General features: G+C 39.5%; 1 protein-coding gene across 1 annotated transcript in view; it reads left to right on the top strand.

Annotated features, from left to right (window-relative positions):
* uggt2 (UDP-glucose glycoprotein glucosyltransferase 2) overlaps positions 1-18,254 on the top strand; it is a 42,256-nt gene that overhangs the window by 13,769 nt on the left and 10,233 nt on the right. The window contains 13 exon segments of the mRNA XM_032530328.1: positions 1,123-1,254; positions 1,882-2,012; positions 2,427-2,522; positions 2,728-2,830; positions 3,577-3,656; positions 5,090-5,279; positions 5,407-5,565; positions 5,753-5,838; positions 10,970-11,054; positions 11,211-11,293; positions 11,608-11,631; positions 16,039-16,143; positions 16,253-16,337. Of these exon segments, the coding sequence (XP_032386219.1) occupies positions 1,123-1,254; positions 1,882-2,012; positions 2,427-2,522; positions 2,728-2,830; positions 3,577-3,656; positions 5,090-5,279; positions 5,407-5,565; positions 5,753-5,838; positions 10,970-11,054; positions 11,211-11,293; positions 11,608-11,631; positions 16,039-16,143; positions 16,253-16,337 (1,359 nt within the window).

Raw genomic sequence — 18,254 nt, 5'->3', positions numbered from 1 at the left:
TTGTCTGCTACTGATTCAAGTGCACAGTCAAGGAAAATGGTGATTGATGAGCCCATCTTCTCATTCCCCTCCTGAACACCAGCTAACAAAATACATTTAGAGCACGCATGATGCTCCACAGCCTGTGGATGCCAAGGCAAGCGGCCTACTCACTGTCAGTTCCACTTGATCTGTCACAGAAGCTAGCACAAGGTGGGACCCACATGCTGAATCTTTTAGCTTTAAAGTGCTAGTGGATACCTGGTCTCCAGTACCTGATGAATAGCCAAGCTTGTGCTCACTGTTCACGGTTGTGTGAGCCACATGTGTTCAGCCAAGCCTAACCATCACTCTGCTGCTGTAAGCAGTCTATAGCCACTAGTGTTTTCTATGCTGTAGTGTGTGCAATATCCACCCACACAGCATCGCATACAAGAAAACAAATTCTCAGGCACTTATCAACAACTCAACTGACAAGAGAGCTCCCACCAGGAATAAGTCAGACAGCACAGGTTACATTTGGGACCAATCATAACAAACTGCCCTTCAATTATACCAGCCTTAAACAATGGGGAGAGGATGGGCTGTAAATAGCAATGGAAAGATGGGTAGGAAGTGGCTGTGTGAGTTGAGACCCAGAGTCAAGGGATATAAGTTTATTATTGGCTGCCAGACAGACTTGCTGACTGCATTGTACTGACATTATTGGTATTTTACCTGTTCTCCTGAGGAGAGATGTTGGAGAAACTAATAACCTGAATCCACAAAACCTCCACACTCCCACATCTAATTTGTTACAGACAGAAATTGCAGAGGCTTAATTAAGAGTTTGTTATATTAATTACAAATTGATTAATCTCATTTTCATGTATGCATTTCTGACAGCTCGGTCCTCTGGCTGAAATATTTCATGTTTGAAAACTGTAGTGATTGTGCTGATGAATTATCTTTTTGAATTTGCCTCGCATACATTTTTCCTCACACCAATGCATCACTCAGATTTTGTTTTGGACAGGCTGTAAAGGGAAAAAGGTCCTTAAGCTAGTCTATTCGATCTTGCAGTACATAGCAAATTCAAATGTGAGCCAAACATACAATCAATTTATCTAACATACTGAACTAACATTTGTTATTCTGCTCTAGGGCATGGACAGAGATTCCTTTGAGAAAAAGTTCAACACACTGGAAGTGGATTTTATTCGTAGTCAGCAGCTGTTTTGTCGAGACGTCCTGAAACTGAGCCCTGGACATCAGGCAGTGATCAGCAACGGCAGAGTGAGTGGACTTTAACCCCAGCTTAATTAGCATCTTCTCACTTTTTTCAGAATATGAATCCATCAATTTCTGCATAAAAAGTTGATTAGACTACATTAGTTGTTGTACAGTAAAACATTGTGTAAATGTTGCTGCTGTTGTTTGGTAACAATGGAGTAGGAAACTAAGCCGCTGCACTTTGGAGGATTTTCCCTCTTGTGTTTTCAGAGTGCTTCCTTAGTACTGTTAATATCAGCATGGATGTTTCTCAAAGGTCACAGGTGGCACAAACTGCACTGTGCATGTGTCTGTGTGAGTGTCTGTATGTGCTGACTATTTGTATGTACAGAGCTGATGATTGATGTCTCAGCAGCAGTGATGATGACAGCCATGGATGAAGACGCCAGCCAATGAGATGGCAGTAACAATTAATATCATTTTACATTCCTCTGCTGCAGTGGCAAGACTCCTGAAATAGAAAGGAGGAAAACACAGGCACCAGCAGTCACTGAATACCATGACTTCACACGGCAGGCACACAACACAACATCACATTACAGTTAACACCCCCTTGGCTCGTAGTAAATAATACATGCTGAGATAAGAATTGGAAAAGTCGTGTTCTGACTGCATTACTGTCTTTGTTAGATCCTCGGTCCATTTGAAGAGCAGGAAGAATTCACTGTAGACGATTTCCACTTGCTGGAGAAGATTACACTGAGCAGTTCTGCAGAGAAAGTCAAAGCCAAAGTTAAACTGATGGGGATGAAGCCAAAACAGTATGTTTTATACTTTTCTGTCTTGGTTTGTGAGAGAAACAGCCTATTTCTTTAACTGCCTTTGATAAACATGTGAACCATCCCATCATTAGAGGATAATGGCAATAGTTGTTATAATGTGAAATACTTTTAGCACTTTTCTCTTTGTGCCATTTTAGTCTTGTCTGAAAGGTTCTATAAAGAAACAGTACTCATATCTTCCTCTGAAAAAAATCATTAATCTTCAGCTATAAAAAAGTTCTGGAATGCACAAAATATCAGTTTCTCACTCTAAGGAAAAAGTACCCTTAATTGATTTATGAGGATAGTTGTTAACGCCTTGACATCACATTATGTGAGCTCTGTTTGACATCTCTCCTAAAACGTAGCATTAATAAATGATGGACTGACCCTGTTACACCTCCTTTTCCTTAGCGCCAGTGACTTAGTCATGAAAGTTGATGCCCTCTTAACTGCAGCCCCCAAAGGAGAAGTCAGGAGGGATGTCGATTTTATCAAAGACAGCTACAGGTAGGCAACATTTTCCTCTATTTACTGTCTTATTGCACTGCAGTCTCAGAAAAGTGTTTACTCTCCTTTTGTTATAATGGACCTGAAAATTGCAACACCGTCATTTCAAGCAGTGCAGAAAGGCAAATGTTTTGATTTGCAGTTCTGCTGAATTGTATAACCTTGTGTTGCTGAATCCGCTTTGGTGTTGTGTTCTCCTCCTCAGTGTGCTCCATCTCTCCCCACGTGAAAATGAGGTGTTCTATGATGTTGTGGCCATTGTTGACCCCCTCACTAGGGAGGCACAGAAGATGTCTTCTCTACTGATTGTAAGTGGTATACTTCTCTTGTATTCTTCTTCTTTTTTCCCCCATCGATTCCTAATACAGCAGGGACACGTTAAAATTCCTCTCACTGAAAGCAAGGGTCCAGAAACACAAGGATTGCCAAGGTGCAACATTTCAGATATAGTTTTTCTTTCTTCTATCCTCACATGATACTATGAACACTTTTCATGGTTATAGTCAGTAAAATAGATTGAAAAAAGTCCCATTCTTAAGCTAAAAGAGGTATGCTTATCTGTACAGGGTTGTTTAGAAACAGTTTCCTTAGGGGGCTTAGTTTCACTGAAGCCTGTTAGCTGTCTGCTGCATTTTGCCAGAGCCTTGCTGTGGTGAAAAATTTGATTGGTGAATGGGTGAATATGAAAATATGACTCACCATGCCTTCACAGGCAGCCAGTCAGACAGCCACCTTCAGTAGCTGTTGTTGGCAGTGCACACCCTGCAGTAGTGTACTGCAGTAGGCAGTAGAAATGATGCTAATTTCTCATGCTTATGATAATCTTAGCTGACTTTAAGGAATAATCACTATTTTTTTACCACTGGTATGCCAAGAAATATCTTATTTAAGGATATATGTGCCTTGTCATTTGAGAACCTCTTAAAAAATGAGTGTAGTAAAAGTAGTGGCCTTCAGCCCTTTTGTTTTATGAAGTGTGTCTTGTACCTCTCTGCTGGGCTGGGCTCTACCTTGCTCCTGTTTTTCATAACTGGGTCTTCTGTGACTCTTGCAGGTGCTCAGTCAAGTGGTCAATGTCAGACTGCAGGTGTTTATGAATTGCAGGGCCAAGTTGTCCGAGATGCCCCTCAAGAGGTAAACTCCAGCTCTAACAGTAATTACATTTTCCTGTTTGACGTGTTTGTGTATCCTCTGACCACTGCAGACTTAGCATCTCTGCCTCGCTTCTTCCCTTTGTAAGATTACACTGACAGATGCAATCTGCTTAATAACACCACCTTATTGCTTTGGGCCTCCCCTTGCATCTCTGGGCAAATTGCTTACAGCTTGAACTGTTGCGGTTCAAGATATGCAGTAAAAAACCGCACAATGATAAAAAAACAAACAATTGAAAGGTTTAAATTGCCTACATTAACATTCACACTGCTGAGTGAATGCTAGTCATTATGTAATCTGGGGTGTTTCTTTTTTAATTAGTTCTATAATGGGTTGAGTCATTTGTAGTCGTAGTATACTGAAATACCTCTAATGTTGTTGTTTTTTAATACCAAAATAAAGAATATTTCCAGGAAGTTTAGCTTTTTTGTCAGAGACCACACAATTCACTCACAAGTCTCCCCCCCACCCATTACACTTCCTGTCCTACTGAGGGACAATTGCCTGTAATATGTACATACATACGTCAGTGGGTTCATTTTGTTTGCTGGTATACTTCTCATAGAGGTAAAACTGCTGCAGAGACTGCTCGTCTTTCCCTTTTGTGGAAAATTGGTCATTTCACAAATTGGAAGCAGTTCAGTGAATACTGTGTTTTTCCCAGGTGTACTGGGTTTCTCCTACTACAACCTTTCCCTCCACACTTTTCCTATGCTGTGCTAGCAGCTCCCATCTCACCCTGGTGTCAGGAGCCCCTCTGTAACTGCTCTGTCCTGGTCCACAGAAACATGGCTGCTGTGGCGGCAATTCACTTTTTAACAAATCTCCCTGTAAATAAAAAATGTGATAATCTACTTTTGGAAATAAGAGACATAAGACATTCAAAATAAAAATTAATTAGCATTGGTAGTGTTTATCATCTGCCATCTTATCTACACTCACTGATTCTGACTCTTCCGTGTCAAAGGGCGCAATGGAGAAAAGCAAATAGCATAAAGCTTAGCTTGGCGATAGACTCTGTGGCAATTCTAAGAGTAATACCGAAGAAAGGAAACATTTCTGGTGCACAGACTACCGCACATATTACTGTTATTGGCAAAGCAGGGACAATGGCAGTAATAGTCTTAGATTCCTCAGGAGGAGATTGTATATACCCAGCTGTCACAACAGAGCCCACCTCTCCCATCCTAGAAAGGAGGCTATTGCTTGTCATAATTTTAGTGCTTGCTGAAGAGGACAGTGCGTTGGTTGGATGGAATTGTTTACTCAGTCCGGTGGTTAAACGTCCTGCAGGATATCCACCTTTTTAAGGCTTTCAATTCTCTACTATATTGTTAGATATGATGTTAATTGCAGTTATGTGCAGGTCAAGCACTTACATTTTGATCATCTCTGTTTGTCTGTCTTTACAGCTTCTATCGCTTTGTCTTGGAGTTTGATGTGAATTTCTTGGCCAACGACACAGTGTCCCCAGGACCAGTTGCCCGCTTCATGGAGCTCCCAGAATCTCCCCTTCTCACCCTTAATATGATCACACCAGAGAGCTGGATGGTGCAAGCTGTCCGCAGCCCCCATGACTTGGATAACATCCACCTGCAGGAGGTATCCTGCTCCTTAGTCATTGCAACCAGCAATCATGCTCACCTCTTTCCCAATTAGAGCCATGGTGCATTTTATTAATCATTTCCCCATTATTTTTTGTCTTCTTTAATGTGTGGTTTCACTTCAGGTGAGCGCGGTTGTGACAGCAGAATATGAGCTGGAGCACCTCTTGCTGGAGGGCCACTGCTTTGACCTGTCAACCGGCCAGCCTCCCCGCGGACTGCAGTTTACCCTGGGCATGAGTCGGCACCCGCTGATGTATGACACTATTGTCATGGCAAACCTGGTTAGTAGCCTTCTCTACTCAACCCTACTAGAATTACTAAGACAGTTTTCTTGCTCTTAGATATACTGTACATTATGACATGGATAACATAGTAGTTAACTACTGTAGTAAGTTTGGAACAGAAACTTTGATAACAAGTGTGAATTTAATGCTTACAATAAATACTCTGCTGCTTCAACCACTACAGGGATATTTCCAGTTGAAAGCCAATCCTGGTGCCTGGATCCTGAGGTTACGTAAAGGGAGATCTGAGGATATCTATCAGATTCTCACGTGAGCATTCACCAGTGTCTTCGGGCTATTTTTATTATTGTTGTTTTTCCCATGTCATTCCTTACAGACATTAATGTATTTTGTAAAAAAAAAAAGTTAGTTAATGATGTTAATTAGGCAGCTTCATCAGTAGCTCAGCATGAAGGTTTATTTTAGCTACCTCTCCATTTCATACCGGTAGCTTGAAACCTATCACTATGGTAACATAGAGAGCTGCTGACACTGTAGCAGCTCAAGGTTTTGATGAGTGCAGGGAATTCTGCTCACTACAGAGGGAAGAGAGACAAATAGGAGGAGAGAAGTTCTATTAAAGAGAAGACAGAGTGGAGGGATGATTCAGCTGGTCACCTGCCATGCCATCTACCTCAGACAGCAAACTATCTCCAGCAGAATGTGTTCTAGTTAGGACGGCGTAGGTGTCAAAGGGTACATATGCTAGACAGTGCGTTGGCGTTGTCTAATTTTCTCGGACGGATAGAACAGTATTGTGCTTTGATGCAATTTTGAACAAAATACTTTTTTTTATTTACTTTAATTAAAATATACTGTTTTACTTCCTCCTTTGATGTAAAACAAACCAAAATCTCATTTTTCAGTGAAAGATCTACCGTTAATTGCTCAAGACATTTACAAAGACGAAAACTAAGGACATTTACTCGATCATTTTAGTTTTTTATTTAGTTAGTTTTGCAAACAGACAGTTTACAGTTTTAGTTAGTTATCGTTTTTTGTAATGCCTCATTTTTATTTTTTTTTCAGTTTACGACAATGTTTTTTCCCACCTAGTTATTTCGTTTGTTTTCATTAACGATTATAACCTTGGAATCTGCACAGTCAGCTGTAGTGCATTATGCTAGATGTCCCTATAATCACAGATATTGTCCTCTCTGGCTATCCTCACATAATATTTAGGACACATACAGCCCTCGGTTCCTCTGGAATCATATCAGACAACCAAGATTTATTTCCCAATCCTCCAGGTGAAGCTAAGAGGTGATGTCATTTTTCACCTTGGCAGTGTCATTATTCTTGTGGTTAGCGGCACTCTGCTCTGGTTAGGTGGCCGATCAGAGTCTAGTGGGAGTGTCTGCGTTCTCCATTCCCAGAGCCTGCAGTTTCCTCTTCCACCCTGTGCTGCCACTGCGTCTCGGCCTGACAGCGATGAATGAGATGGCCAGCTCTCCTCTCCTCAGAGCAGGGATACAGATTGATCTCTGGTGCTTTCTAGCACAAGCCCTACAGGCTGAGTTGCATCAGTGACAGAAGAGGGGGCAAAACACAAGCAGCACTTTGGGCCCAATGAGGAGGGAGCATTTATCATAGTGATAAGGTTAGTTTTGTTGCCTTTAGTAAGCACTGGGGTCATAATGGCTTGCTGTGCATCATAGCCTATTGCTCATCTCTTTCTGAAGTTTTTTCTCTGGGGTTTTCCATGAGACCCTGCAGATCCTGCCTGCCAAAACACATTGTCCACTGGGCAAATCAGTCCTAAAACAATTACAGTGAAAGGCCAGTGTTACGCAATCAATACTGTACAGACTTTCTCATTAAGTCTACCAGTATATACATACAGCTTGACTGGTAAGTAGTGGTGGATAAAATAATGGTATGGTGATTCTTAATGATGATGGAGGGTAATGAATGTGATCAGAGTGTGACCCTGGCAGCTCTCTCAGAATCCACTTTTAAGTGCATGCTCTTAATGTCCATCAGTGGTTTGTCCATTAGCTGCAGTTGTCTCCTTCATGAGAGGAGCCTTTACTGTATTTTTTTTACTGTATATGTTTTACTTTAGTGCTGCCATGGCTAAAACATTTGAACCAACCTCAGTCAATGACACAAAAAATGTCTTTCACTCAAGTACACTATTAATCTAAGACCGACTGATTGGTAAAGTACTACTGTAAGTACCTATATACAGGGTGGCCGCGGGTCCTTAAAAAGTCTTAAAAAGTCTTAAATCACGTTTCCTAAAATTAAGGCCTTAAAAAGAATTAAATTGTCTTAAATTCAGATTGAGTAGGTCTTAAATATGTTTGTGTCATGTCACGGCGAAAATGCAGGCAATCTGTTGTCGAATATATTTTCCCGTTAGGCTTTGCGCTGCGTTGTCTCGGTAACATAAGCCCATTTGTACAGGTCCTATCCCCTGACCAATCGGCTATCCTAACCTTAACCACTCCGACCAATCATGCTGCTTCGTGGGCGGGTGTTGGCGTGGCCGTAGTCAGTGAGATTTGTAATTTTGCGGGAGTCGTAATATAGCAGCATGCAGGTAATACAGTAATTGTTGATAGCCGTCTAGAAACATGGGGAAATGCAAGGTCAGTGACAAATGGCTTGAAAACAACGAGTATCCTTGGTTAAGGTCGGTGCCTGAAAATGCTTATGAAGCGAACTGCGTTATGTGGCGGAAGATTTTCAAACTTGGGCCAATGGGGATCAGAGCGGTGGAATAACACGTATAAAGCAAAAAACACAGAGACTACGTAAAGGTACGCCAGCAACCCGCCATCGCTAGTTTCTGCTCCACCGCTAGCAACGATGTCAACGCTACAACGCTAGATGTTACGATGGGAAATCTACAGCCAACGATGCCAGCTGACCTACGAGCAGTTTGTGGCTCTACGCCAACACTCGGAGCAGAGGGGACGGGGGGGGGCTGAGGACCGTGACAAGACACAATTCATACAGGTCAAATGACGGGACTGAAGTGTTCCAAGCAATGCTTCCAGATTCAAGGCTTGTACAGTCATTTACCTGTGGGAAAGACAAGACCAGATACGTGGCTAAATTTGGATTGGCGCCATATATCAAAAAAGACCTCATCACAGAAGTCCAGAAATGCGGTGCGTTTGTAATTATGTTCGACGAACCAGACAACCAGAAAGCAAACAGCTGGACTTGCATGTACGTGTATCGTTATAAATTGGTAAGGTCACTCTTTTGGGAAGGCTTTCTCTAGTGCCAAGTCACTGTTTTGTTTATTATAGAATATGAATTGTTTTCCAAGTATATTCACAAAAGCTCATGAGCAGACATCAAAACTTGAACAAAATTGGTCACTTGGAGACCTGAAAACACACACCACACACACACACACAACACACACACACACCACACACACACACACACACACACCACACACATTCCTACACCGCAAAACACTCTTACACACTGCTGTCTACTCTCTGTCCATGATGAGTACTCCACAAACTGCAACCCATTCATCTGAGTCTCTCTCTCTCTCTCTCTCTCTCTGTGTCTGTTAGGCACAAATCATATAAGAGTTTGCATTTTAAAAGCAGCTGGAATTGGCATTTAATTATTTTTTTGTTCAAAGGAACAGTGTTTTTTTTTAAAATTCACTTTTTATTTCACTTGATGTTATAACCATTTGTTCAAGGGCCCCAAATGTTCTGAAATATTGTAATAATATAAATTAGGACAGCAAATTACATGTTTGTGTTATGCTTTCAAATTACACACATTAAGTCAATGTTCTTAACTCAACCGATTATTGTCATTTTACCAACTGTTAATTTTGTGTTTACTTGGAAAGATTACTGTATATTTCCACTTTGTTTTTCCATCGTAAATTTGGTCTTAAATTTCATTTAGAATTGGTATTAAAAAGTCTTAAAAAGTCTTAAATTTAACTTGTTAATACCTGTACCACCCTGTATATATTTAGAAACATTCATACTAAAAGTGGTAATATAATTATTTGCAGAAACAAACAATGATCAATGTAAATACAGCAGTGAATACTGCTGTTAGGTAGTCACATTGAAATGTCAAAAACATATCAGGATTGGTTGTTTTTAGAACCTGATCCTTACTCTTTACTACCACTGTTAAACGTTGTCTGCCCTTGGCATGTGAAGTCATTACCGAGTCATTCATGATTTCCAAAGATTCTTTTTTTTTTTTTATTATTAATAGAAAATATTACTTGTAAATTTGAAAATCAAGTTGACAATACTAATCTACTACAAAATTTGATAACTTGTGGTTACAGTTGGACTTTAAGATAATCCATTACAAAACACTTTTTGACTAACCAATAAAACTTAAAGTTATATGATGTTTGATAGTACAGTCAGTTGACCTTTTTTTTGACCTATCCATGGCCAGTTAATTTGCTTGATTTAATCTACTATTGATTTGTAAAGATTCTTCAAGAACTAGAAATTATTTTGTCTCATATAAATCATGTCTGTGGCTTAACCTTTATATTTGGATTGGGTATGAAGACTATGGGCTAATTGGTACCTATCTTTGTGTCTATCTTACATATTAATAAGGCTGAATCATCAAGGCAGTATTAAAATGTGTAGAATGCTGAAAATGGTCATGATCAGTGAGGGATTAAAGATGATCAGTGTAAACTGTATTGCATGTTTTGGAGAATCCCATTGAAGTTGAATTGCGATAATTTTAAAATTATGCAATTTTGATGCAAATTTGTACATTTTATTTTCTAGTCTGTGGATAAGTTTCAGTCTTCAAATGCGGCTTCACCTGTGTCAGACTAGTCTTGATCTTGACTTGCCTGAACATCCATGCCGCCTGACCTTCCGCTGCATGTCCCTTGCCATGAAAAACTCCGTTGGTTTTGGCAAACCTCAACAAACTTCAAGCTAGCAAGCTATTCGCTGAAAATGGAAATTTTCAAAGAAAATTTGGATTGTGCAACGAGGCAGGCCTGCTTGGTCTTTCAGGGGATGATTGTTAAAATTGACAAAGAATATGTTTACAACATAATAGCTCACGTTACTGTATTCTGTGAACAGTTAACTTTAATATTTTTTGTGGCATTTTCTTTTGCTTTCCACCAAAACAAGTTTCTTCCCTAGACCAATTTGCAGATACACTGTTCCTGCGACCAAAGCTTTGCACCACCCAAGACGGTTATTATGGATTTGAAGAAATTAGAATGAAATTTCTCCTATCCAGAAGTGTATGTGTAGAGAGGCTAGACCTTACTTTGCAGCGCGTGGAGATAGTTCTAGCAAGCAAGACTATTGTTAGACTAACTGGCTGCAGATCCATTGTTCAGATTTCACAATTATTGATTTCCACTCTCGGTGACAGTAAGCACTTTCTTACTCTTTGTCCATGTTTTCAGGCATGATGGAACTGATTCCCCTGCAGATGCTGGTGATGTCATTGTTGTGCTGAACAGTTTCCACAGTAAGATCATCAAAGTCAGAGTGAGTGTATTTCTTTGAAAATTGTGTGAATTATATAAGATTTGTCATGGCACTGGGCATTATTCAGCTTACAGTGAAGCTGCTGGAATAATTTTACACAGTTTATAATGAATTCACTGATAAAATTATTGTGTTGTGTTTCCTTTCTGGTCATAGGTGCAGAAAAAGGCAGAGAAGATTAATGAAGATCTTTTAAGTGAAAATAGTGAAAGCAAAGGCTTATGGGACTCCATAGCAAGGTGTGTAATCTATTCTCACATATAGTTAAAACTTTTAAACCCTCACCCAGCTGATGGGCAGTAACAACTTTTTGATTGGTGGGTTTGCTGATGTGTTTGTCAATTATACATTGTGGTTTCAGGAAATATTATTCCTCCCCTCGACCAAGACTGCAATATTATGCTGTAAGATCTAGTCTTGGAAAAAATATGTGCTTCTGTAGGTATGTGTGTGTTTGTGCGTGTGCACGTGCACGCACATGCGTTTGCGTGTTTCCCCCAACACTTCTTAACTGTGTGATCCTGTCTTCTCACTTAATGCTTGCTGTGTGAAGTGTTTGGAGCACTTTTGAGAAAAGGTAGGCAGTACTGCTGCAACCCATTATTTTAACACCTAATACTTCATATTTATAAGCATGCAGTGGTTAATTGTTGCTTTTTAAATGCTGCACTACTCTCCTAAGTTTGAAATGAATGAGAATGACTTAAAGAGATATTCTCACAGGATATGGTAATATTGTAGAGCTGTGTTTACATATTTTTACATTTTCATATTTTCTTTTGCATATATTCATACATTTATGTAGTCATTTTTTGAATATTAACACTACAGTTAGTGTTGTAGCCTGCATACATGTATGTGTCCATGGCATGCATAAGTGCATAAAACTATGTACACAAACATGGTGTACTGTACACATGAAAATACAGACACATTTTTTAAATTCATATTTCTCAAAGAACTGTGCTCTTGAATTTATCGTCAGCCGCGATGTGTTACTGAAGGCAACAGGTAACAAAGGGGGGCCTTAGTGTGCGTTTCGCTGGCTACAAAAACTGGTTCATAGAACGTAGATTGTCACCTGTGTTATGGGAAAGGAGCCGGAACTAAAGCAGAAAACAATACGTATTAGCTACATTTATGCTTGTGTCAACGCAGGACACGACTCCCCAGTAGAGCCCGACCAATATATTGGCGGGCCAATATTATCCCGATATTTTCAGAACTATTGATATCAGCATTTTATAATGGCAGATTAAAAAAAAAAGTCTAACCATACAGTACATCCCACCATGTCCTTAAATATAGTGTCCAACTTACAGAACAATAAAGTTCCCACTCCATTCTTACATCCAGTGAATGTTGGAAATGATTGCTATTAAAAGACAGACAAAAATAAAAGACTAAAAACCAGCAAATACAATTTAGTCTGAGTAAGAGATGATGCAAAATGTTGAAAAGATATTTGCTTGTTTGTCAGCTAAACCCCAGACAAGAAAATAATGGTTTTCTCATTGATAGATGGGTTTTTCATAAGACTCGTAATTATAGTTTCAAAAAAAGGACATTTTAAGATGACTGCACAACATAATCACAACGCCAGGTTTGCAAGAGTAAAAGTGTCTAAATATTTAACATTGTGTATACCAGTGATCTCACAAAATAGTGTTGGTTCCAGAGTAAATATGTCTTTATACCCATTACTTCATTTGTATCTACAGTATGCTTTTAGGGATTTGTTGTAAGGGCGGGACTGAAGGCCATGTATTGATCTAACACATCTGAAGTATTAGGGAGGTGGACCCATGCACCAATAAGTATAAATAACAGAGTTGTTACAAATTCTCTCATCTTTAAAGAGAATGTTATCTCTGTAGAGTAATATTGAGCCTGAGTCAAAATACATTTTTAGGTTTCCTTGCTTTCTGTCTAACATGCTTTCCATCCTAGTTTTGTGATTTTTTTTCTTTCTTTTTCTTTCTTTTTCTTTTGTGATTCCTCTCTTGCTCTCTTTATTGTCTATGGCTGGGAAGAAGAAAAGTGAAAGTTTTTCCCTTCCGCTACTCTGAGCCTGGGGAGCTTTAATGTCCTTCATGCTGCTCTTAGAGATCAATAACTTCAGGGACACACAGGGTGTGAGAGAGCATCAATGGCTTATTCAGGTTTTAGGTGGATGGTGCTGTAAAAGCCACCTCTTCCCCAGTAGTCACAAGACCTTGGAGAGTGTTAGATGAGGCCTTGGTCATTGTTTTTCCCGCCTGAATCCAGGCAGGGTTTTTCTGTAACATGTATTTGCTGTTTGAGATTTGAGAAAAGATAGAAAGGTTCTTTCTGTGGCTTTTTGTCAAAAGCAAAATGTGTTACAGACCATATACTGTAGCTCAGAAGATGAACTGAATTGTAGAGTAGAAGATAGTTGTAATGAGAATGCTTTCCATGTTAGAGAATCTGGTAGTGGTTTTGTCTGTCATGGTGTGCCGTGTGGGTAAAATGTAAGGCATGTAATTGTGTTGGTGGTTACCGTGTGGGAAAGGTAAAAAGGGTTGAGCTTGTTTTTTAGGTACATGCAGTGTAGCTGTTTATCTTCGTGGACATGTTTCCCTTTTGCTTTCTTGGCAAAATATTAATCAACAATATCTCGAACCCTGTATAACCTAACTATTTATGACCTGTCTTTATGACTCAAATTTGTTTTTGTTTTTTACATCTTAACACTGTAGACTGGATGCCATGACCAGTACAGTACCCAGACTTTGTGTTTACTATGGTAGTCTTTTTTTGCTTTGTTATGGTTTTGAATGGTTTGTGATTTGATTTTGTCTGTGAGGGACCCACACCCAGGTAAACAGCAAGCAGATAGCCCTATAAATACTAAAGAACATGAACAGGAAAACTAAAATACAAATTAGAGTTATGCTTTACAGTACATTTGTGTACTATACATTACATCAACTGTCTTTTTGTCAGTTCATTGGCACACATCCTGTTTATGTCTTTGAATGATCTCGACACAGATGTTGGAGAATGATCAACTGCTCAATCTACGGAGTTGGAGAAAAAACAGAAGTAGCGTTTTGTCCCGTTAGTGTTGTCCACTGCTCAGGATTTACCCATAGCATTGTGGATCCCCCAGAGGGTTTATCAGTGTTTTAACCCCCCAATGTCACTAGGATTAGGCAATAGTTAGGGTTAGGGTTCAGGTTAAGGTTAGGGCTAGGTGCCTTAAAGTCAGCAGTTGCCGTACTGCCTGGAAGGAGGCGTTGGGGGCTTAAAACACCTTCCACAAATGATCATGATAAAAAACACAAAAATATGTGCGCAGCATCCTTGGCCATCATTGAGTTTGTGTTATATGGATGTGACTTACATGACAGCCTGTCGCTTGTACGTGTGTCAAAGTTGGTTTTGGAGGACGTGTAGAGACAAACAGTATGCTCTCTCATCTCTCTTCCCACCTCTGTCTCACTCACTGGTGTCTTCCTGTGGCCTCTGGGCTGAAGCTGCAGTTGTGATTGAGTGTGTGAGAGACACTTCTTCCCTCGTCAGCAGTCTGTTACAGACAAGGACACACAGCTTGACTGCAGACACATCTAACCCTCCAGCCCAGGTCCAGATTTCTATCTGCCTTGCTTCATGTGCCACTGCTCTTCAATAGCGATCAGGGTGTAAAGCGTGTCCTTTAGATGTTAGTGTCATCTGTGCTGGTATCTTAACATAAAACATTTTAATGACTCTAGTTTGGTGAACTAAATTTTCTAATGTTGATTAAATTGTTGCTAACACTTACTTACCTAAATGTCAGCGATAGTTTAATTCTGTCTGGAGTTAATGGACTGATTTGATGGGCGCTGTCTTTTAGCAGGCACGTTGTGTAAAGTTATGCTTTTGGCTATTTTTCCACTAAGGTTTTTTAAATGTTTTCCTTGCCTGTCTGCCCATTTGAGAAAAAGGAGGTAGCAACTTGGCATTTTAGCTTGATAAATTACTTAAACAAAGAAAATAATTATCCAAACATATGCCATGGTTGGAGGAGCACTGTTTTCAAAGGGGATGAGAGAAGCTATTGTGATTGGGCATGATTGGTACCAACCCTTAACACAATTAACTCTATTATATAGCAGTGCATTTTGCAACCATATGTACTCCTGGTGCAGCACATACATTCAGCTAATGAAAAGTATATGGCAAAGTTACACAGTCTTGTGCATTTGACTGCACTTGAGCTCTGCAGCTTGATTCACAAAATGTTGCTTGATGTGTTTCTGATAATGATTTGACCTCTACTGTTACCAGAAGCTTAGATGTCCACAATATAAGGCTCCCTCTTAAAGCTTAACAGTGCATCTCTAGTCAGCTTTGAAGTGATTTGATACAAATAAATCATTTTAGATTGTTTTCTTTATATTATGGGCTCTCTATAAACTATGTGGGAATTTAAGAATAACAAGTGGTTAAAAATGGCTGTTCCAAGTCATTCATTATGTAAGTTTTCTAGAGGAGTTCCAGCAGGAGAACTGAACTGCTGTTCAAATCACGTCACAATCATGGCTTTCCTTTATCATTGTTTCATTTAAAGAAAACACACAGGATTGCATGGTTTGTATAAAGATGTTTTCTGCTGGATGTTATAATTGTTATTGGTTCAAAACGAAAGCATGGTGGCTATAGGCTTAGTTCCAATTGATTGTCACTATATGAAAAAAAACAAGAGACTCTATATAATATATGAATTTTATATAATTTTATTTTTTATTTTTTTATTTTTTTCCAGCTATCCCCCCATATGCCTGAGTGCTCTGGTCTATGTTTTAAGTTGCAATTTCTACATGTTATGGTTTTCTTTGTCTTGTCTGTCCTAATATTGTTTAAAATGTCATGTGATGTGATTTCTGCTGCAACATAATTTCCCCATGGGGACAATAAACACGAATGGACGGACGGACGAACGAAGGAACGAAATTATGAATTATGGTCTTATTTACAGCATCACAGGTGGTGGCTCCAAGAAAGATGATGGAGAGAAGAAGAAAGAGGATGTTCTAAACGTATTTTCTGTGGCCTCAGGCCATCTGTATGAGCGCTTTCTGAGGTGGGTCACTTTCAGTTCACTCACACACTTACTTGTTTAGGCCCTACATGTTACATTCCTTTTAGCCTTGATCTTTTAACTGATCCTTCACTCTTTTTGTCTACTTCAGAATAATGATGCTATCTGTCCTTCGGCATACAAAAACACCTGTCAAGTTCTGGTTCCTCAAGAATTACCTCTCCCCATCTTTCAAGGTACTTCCCTCACTTCATGACTCCATGAGAGCATTCTTTTTACCTGCTTGTTCAAAATAACTGGATCACAGTTCTTTAGAGCTTTACTGATACAAAGCAAAAGCGGTATATGTGGGTTGTTCTCTTCTTTGTAATGGTCTGTGTTTAATCTTATATTTTCTATAGAGGATGATCTACATTCAGTGTCCTCTGTGACACATGTTGAGTTGCAAAAACAGTTATTTATATAGCATGTTCAGATGTCTTGCACTATGAATTTCAGCCCTGCATTATGATGTGGCTTTTTTATGCCAAGAGTGCCAATGTCTCTGAAAACTGCATCTCTAATGAAATTACTCTGCCTTATCTGCTTTTTTGTGCTTGTAACACAGCCACTTATCAATGGCTGGCCCTCAGCAAGACCACACAAACTAACCAGCATTATCTGTTTTCTACTAGGCAATATTTTATCTGTCACTTTATGGAATATACAGTGGGGCTCGAAGGTTTGGGTACCCCGGGTAAAAATTTGTATTAATGTGCATAAAGAAGCCAAGAAAAGATGGAAATATCTCCAAAAGGCATCACATGACAGATTAGACATTCGTGTATGTCACAAAAAGTTTTTTATTTCCATCATTTACACTTTCAAAATAACAGAAAACCAAAAAATGGTGTCTGCAAAAGTTTGGGCACCCTGCAGAGTTAATACCTTGCACTTCCCCCTTTGGCAAGTATTACAGCTTGTAAATGCTTCTTGTAGCCAGCCAAGAGTCTTTCAAATCTTGTTTGAGGTATCTTTACCCATTCGTCCTTACACAAGTCTTCCAGTTCTTTGAGATTTCTGTCACGCACGGCTCTTTTTAAGGTCTATACATAGATTTTCCATTATGTTGAGGTCAGGAGATTGTGAAGGCCATGGCAAAACCTTCAGTTTAGGCCTCTTGGTGTAATCCACCGTGGATTTTGAGGTGTGTTTAGGATCATTATCCATTTGTAGAAGCCATCCTCTCTTTAACTTCATGGCATCAAGTTAGTGTCCAAAATGTGCTAAAATTTTATTTAATCAATGCATCAGGCTTGTCTATATATTCATTTGCAAACTTCAAACGCAGATTTTTGGGTGAGGATGTAGAAGAGGTTTTCTTCTGATGACTCTTCCATGAAGACCACGTTTGTACAAGCATCTCTTTATAGTGGAATGGTGTACCACAACTCCAGTGTCTCCAGGTCTTTCTGGACGGATTGTGCAGTCAAACGTGGGTTTTGACTTGCTTTTCTCACAATCCTGCGAGCTGTTCTGTCTGATAGTTTTCTTGGTCTTCCAGATCTTGCTTTAACTTCCACTGTTCCTGATGACTGCCTTTTCTTAATTACATTCCGAACAGAGGATATTGGCATCTGAAAACGCTTTGCTATCTTCTTCTAGCCTTCTCCTGCTTTGTGAGCGTCAACTATTTTCAGTTTCAGTTTTCTAGACAACTGCTTAGAAGAACCCATGGTGCTGATTGTTGGGGCAAGGTCAAATGAGTCTGGGCATTTAAAACCTTAAGATGGACATCACCTGGTCTTTCCAGACGATGATTGAGAACAATCCATGACGCTGTCAGGACTCAGCTTTCCAAAGGGGGCGGTGCATGCTAGAAACTCTGCAGGGTGCCCAAACTTTTGCAGACGCAATTTTTTTGTTTTCTGTTATTTTGAAAGTGTAAATGATGGAAACAAAATCTAACTATTATTATTAATTATATGAACGTCTGATATGTCATTTGATGCCTTTTGGAGATTTTTCCATCTTTTCTTGGCTTCTTTATGCACATTAATAAAACTTTTTTACCTGGGGTGCCCAAACTTTTGAGCCCCACTGTACATGTTCTACAGAATTATTTTTTTCACAGAATCCAAATATACCCTTACACTAATTTGGTTTGTGAGATA

The sequence above is a fragment of the Etheostoma spectabile genome, chromosome 11 (assembly GCF_008692095.1).
Source record: "Etheostoma spectabile isolate EspeVRDwgs_2016 chromosome 11, UIUC_Espe_1.0, whole genome shotgun sequence".
In the NCBI taxonomy this organism is placed as follows: Eukaryota; Metazoa; Chordata; class Actinopteri; order Perciformes; family Percidae; genus Etheostoma; species Etheostoma spectabile.
Note: the sequence above shows the minus strand (reverse complement) of the source record. Positions and strands in the feature narration are given on the sequence as shown.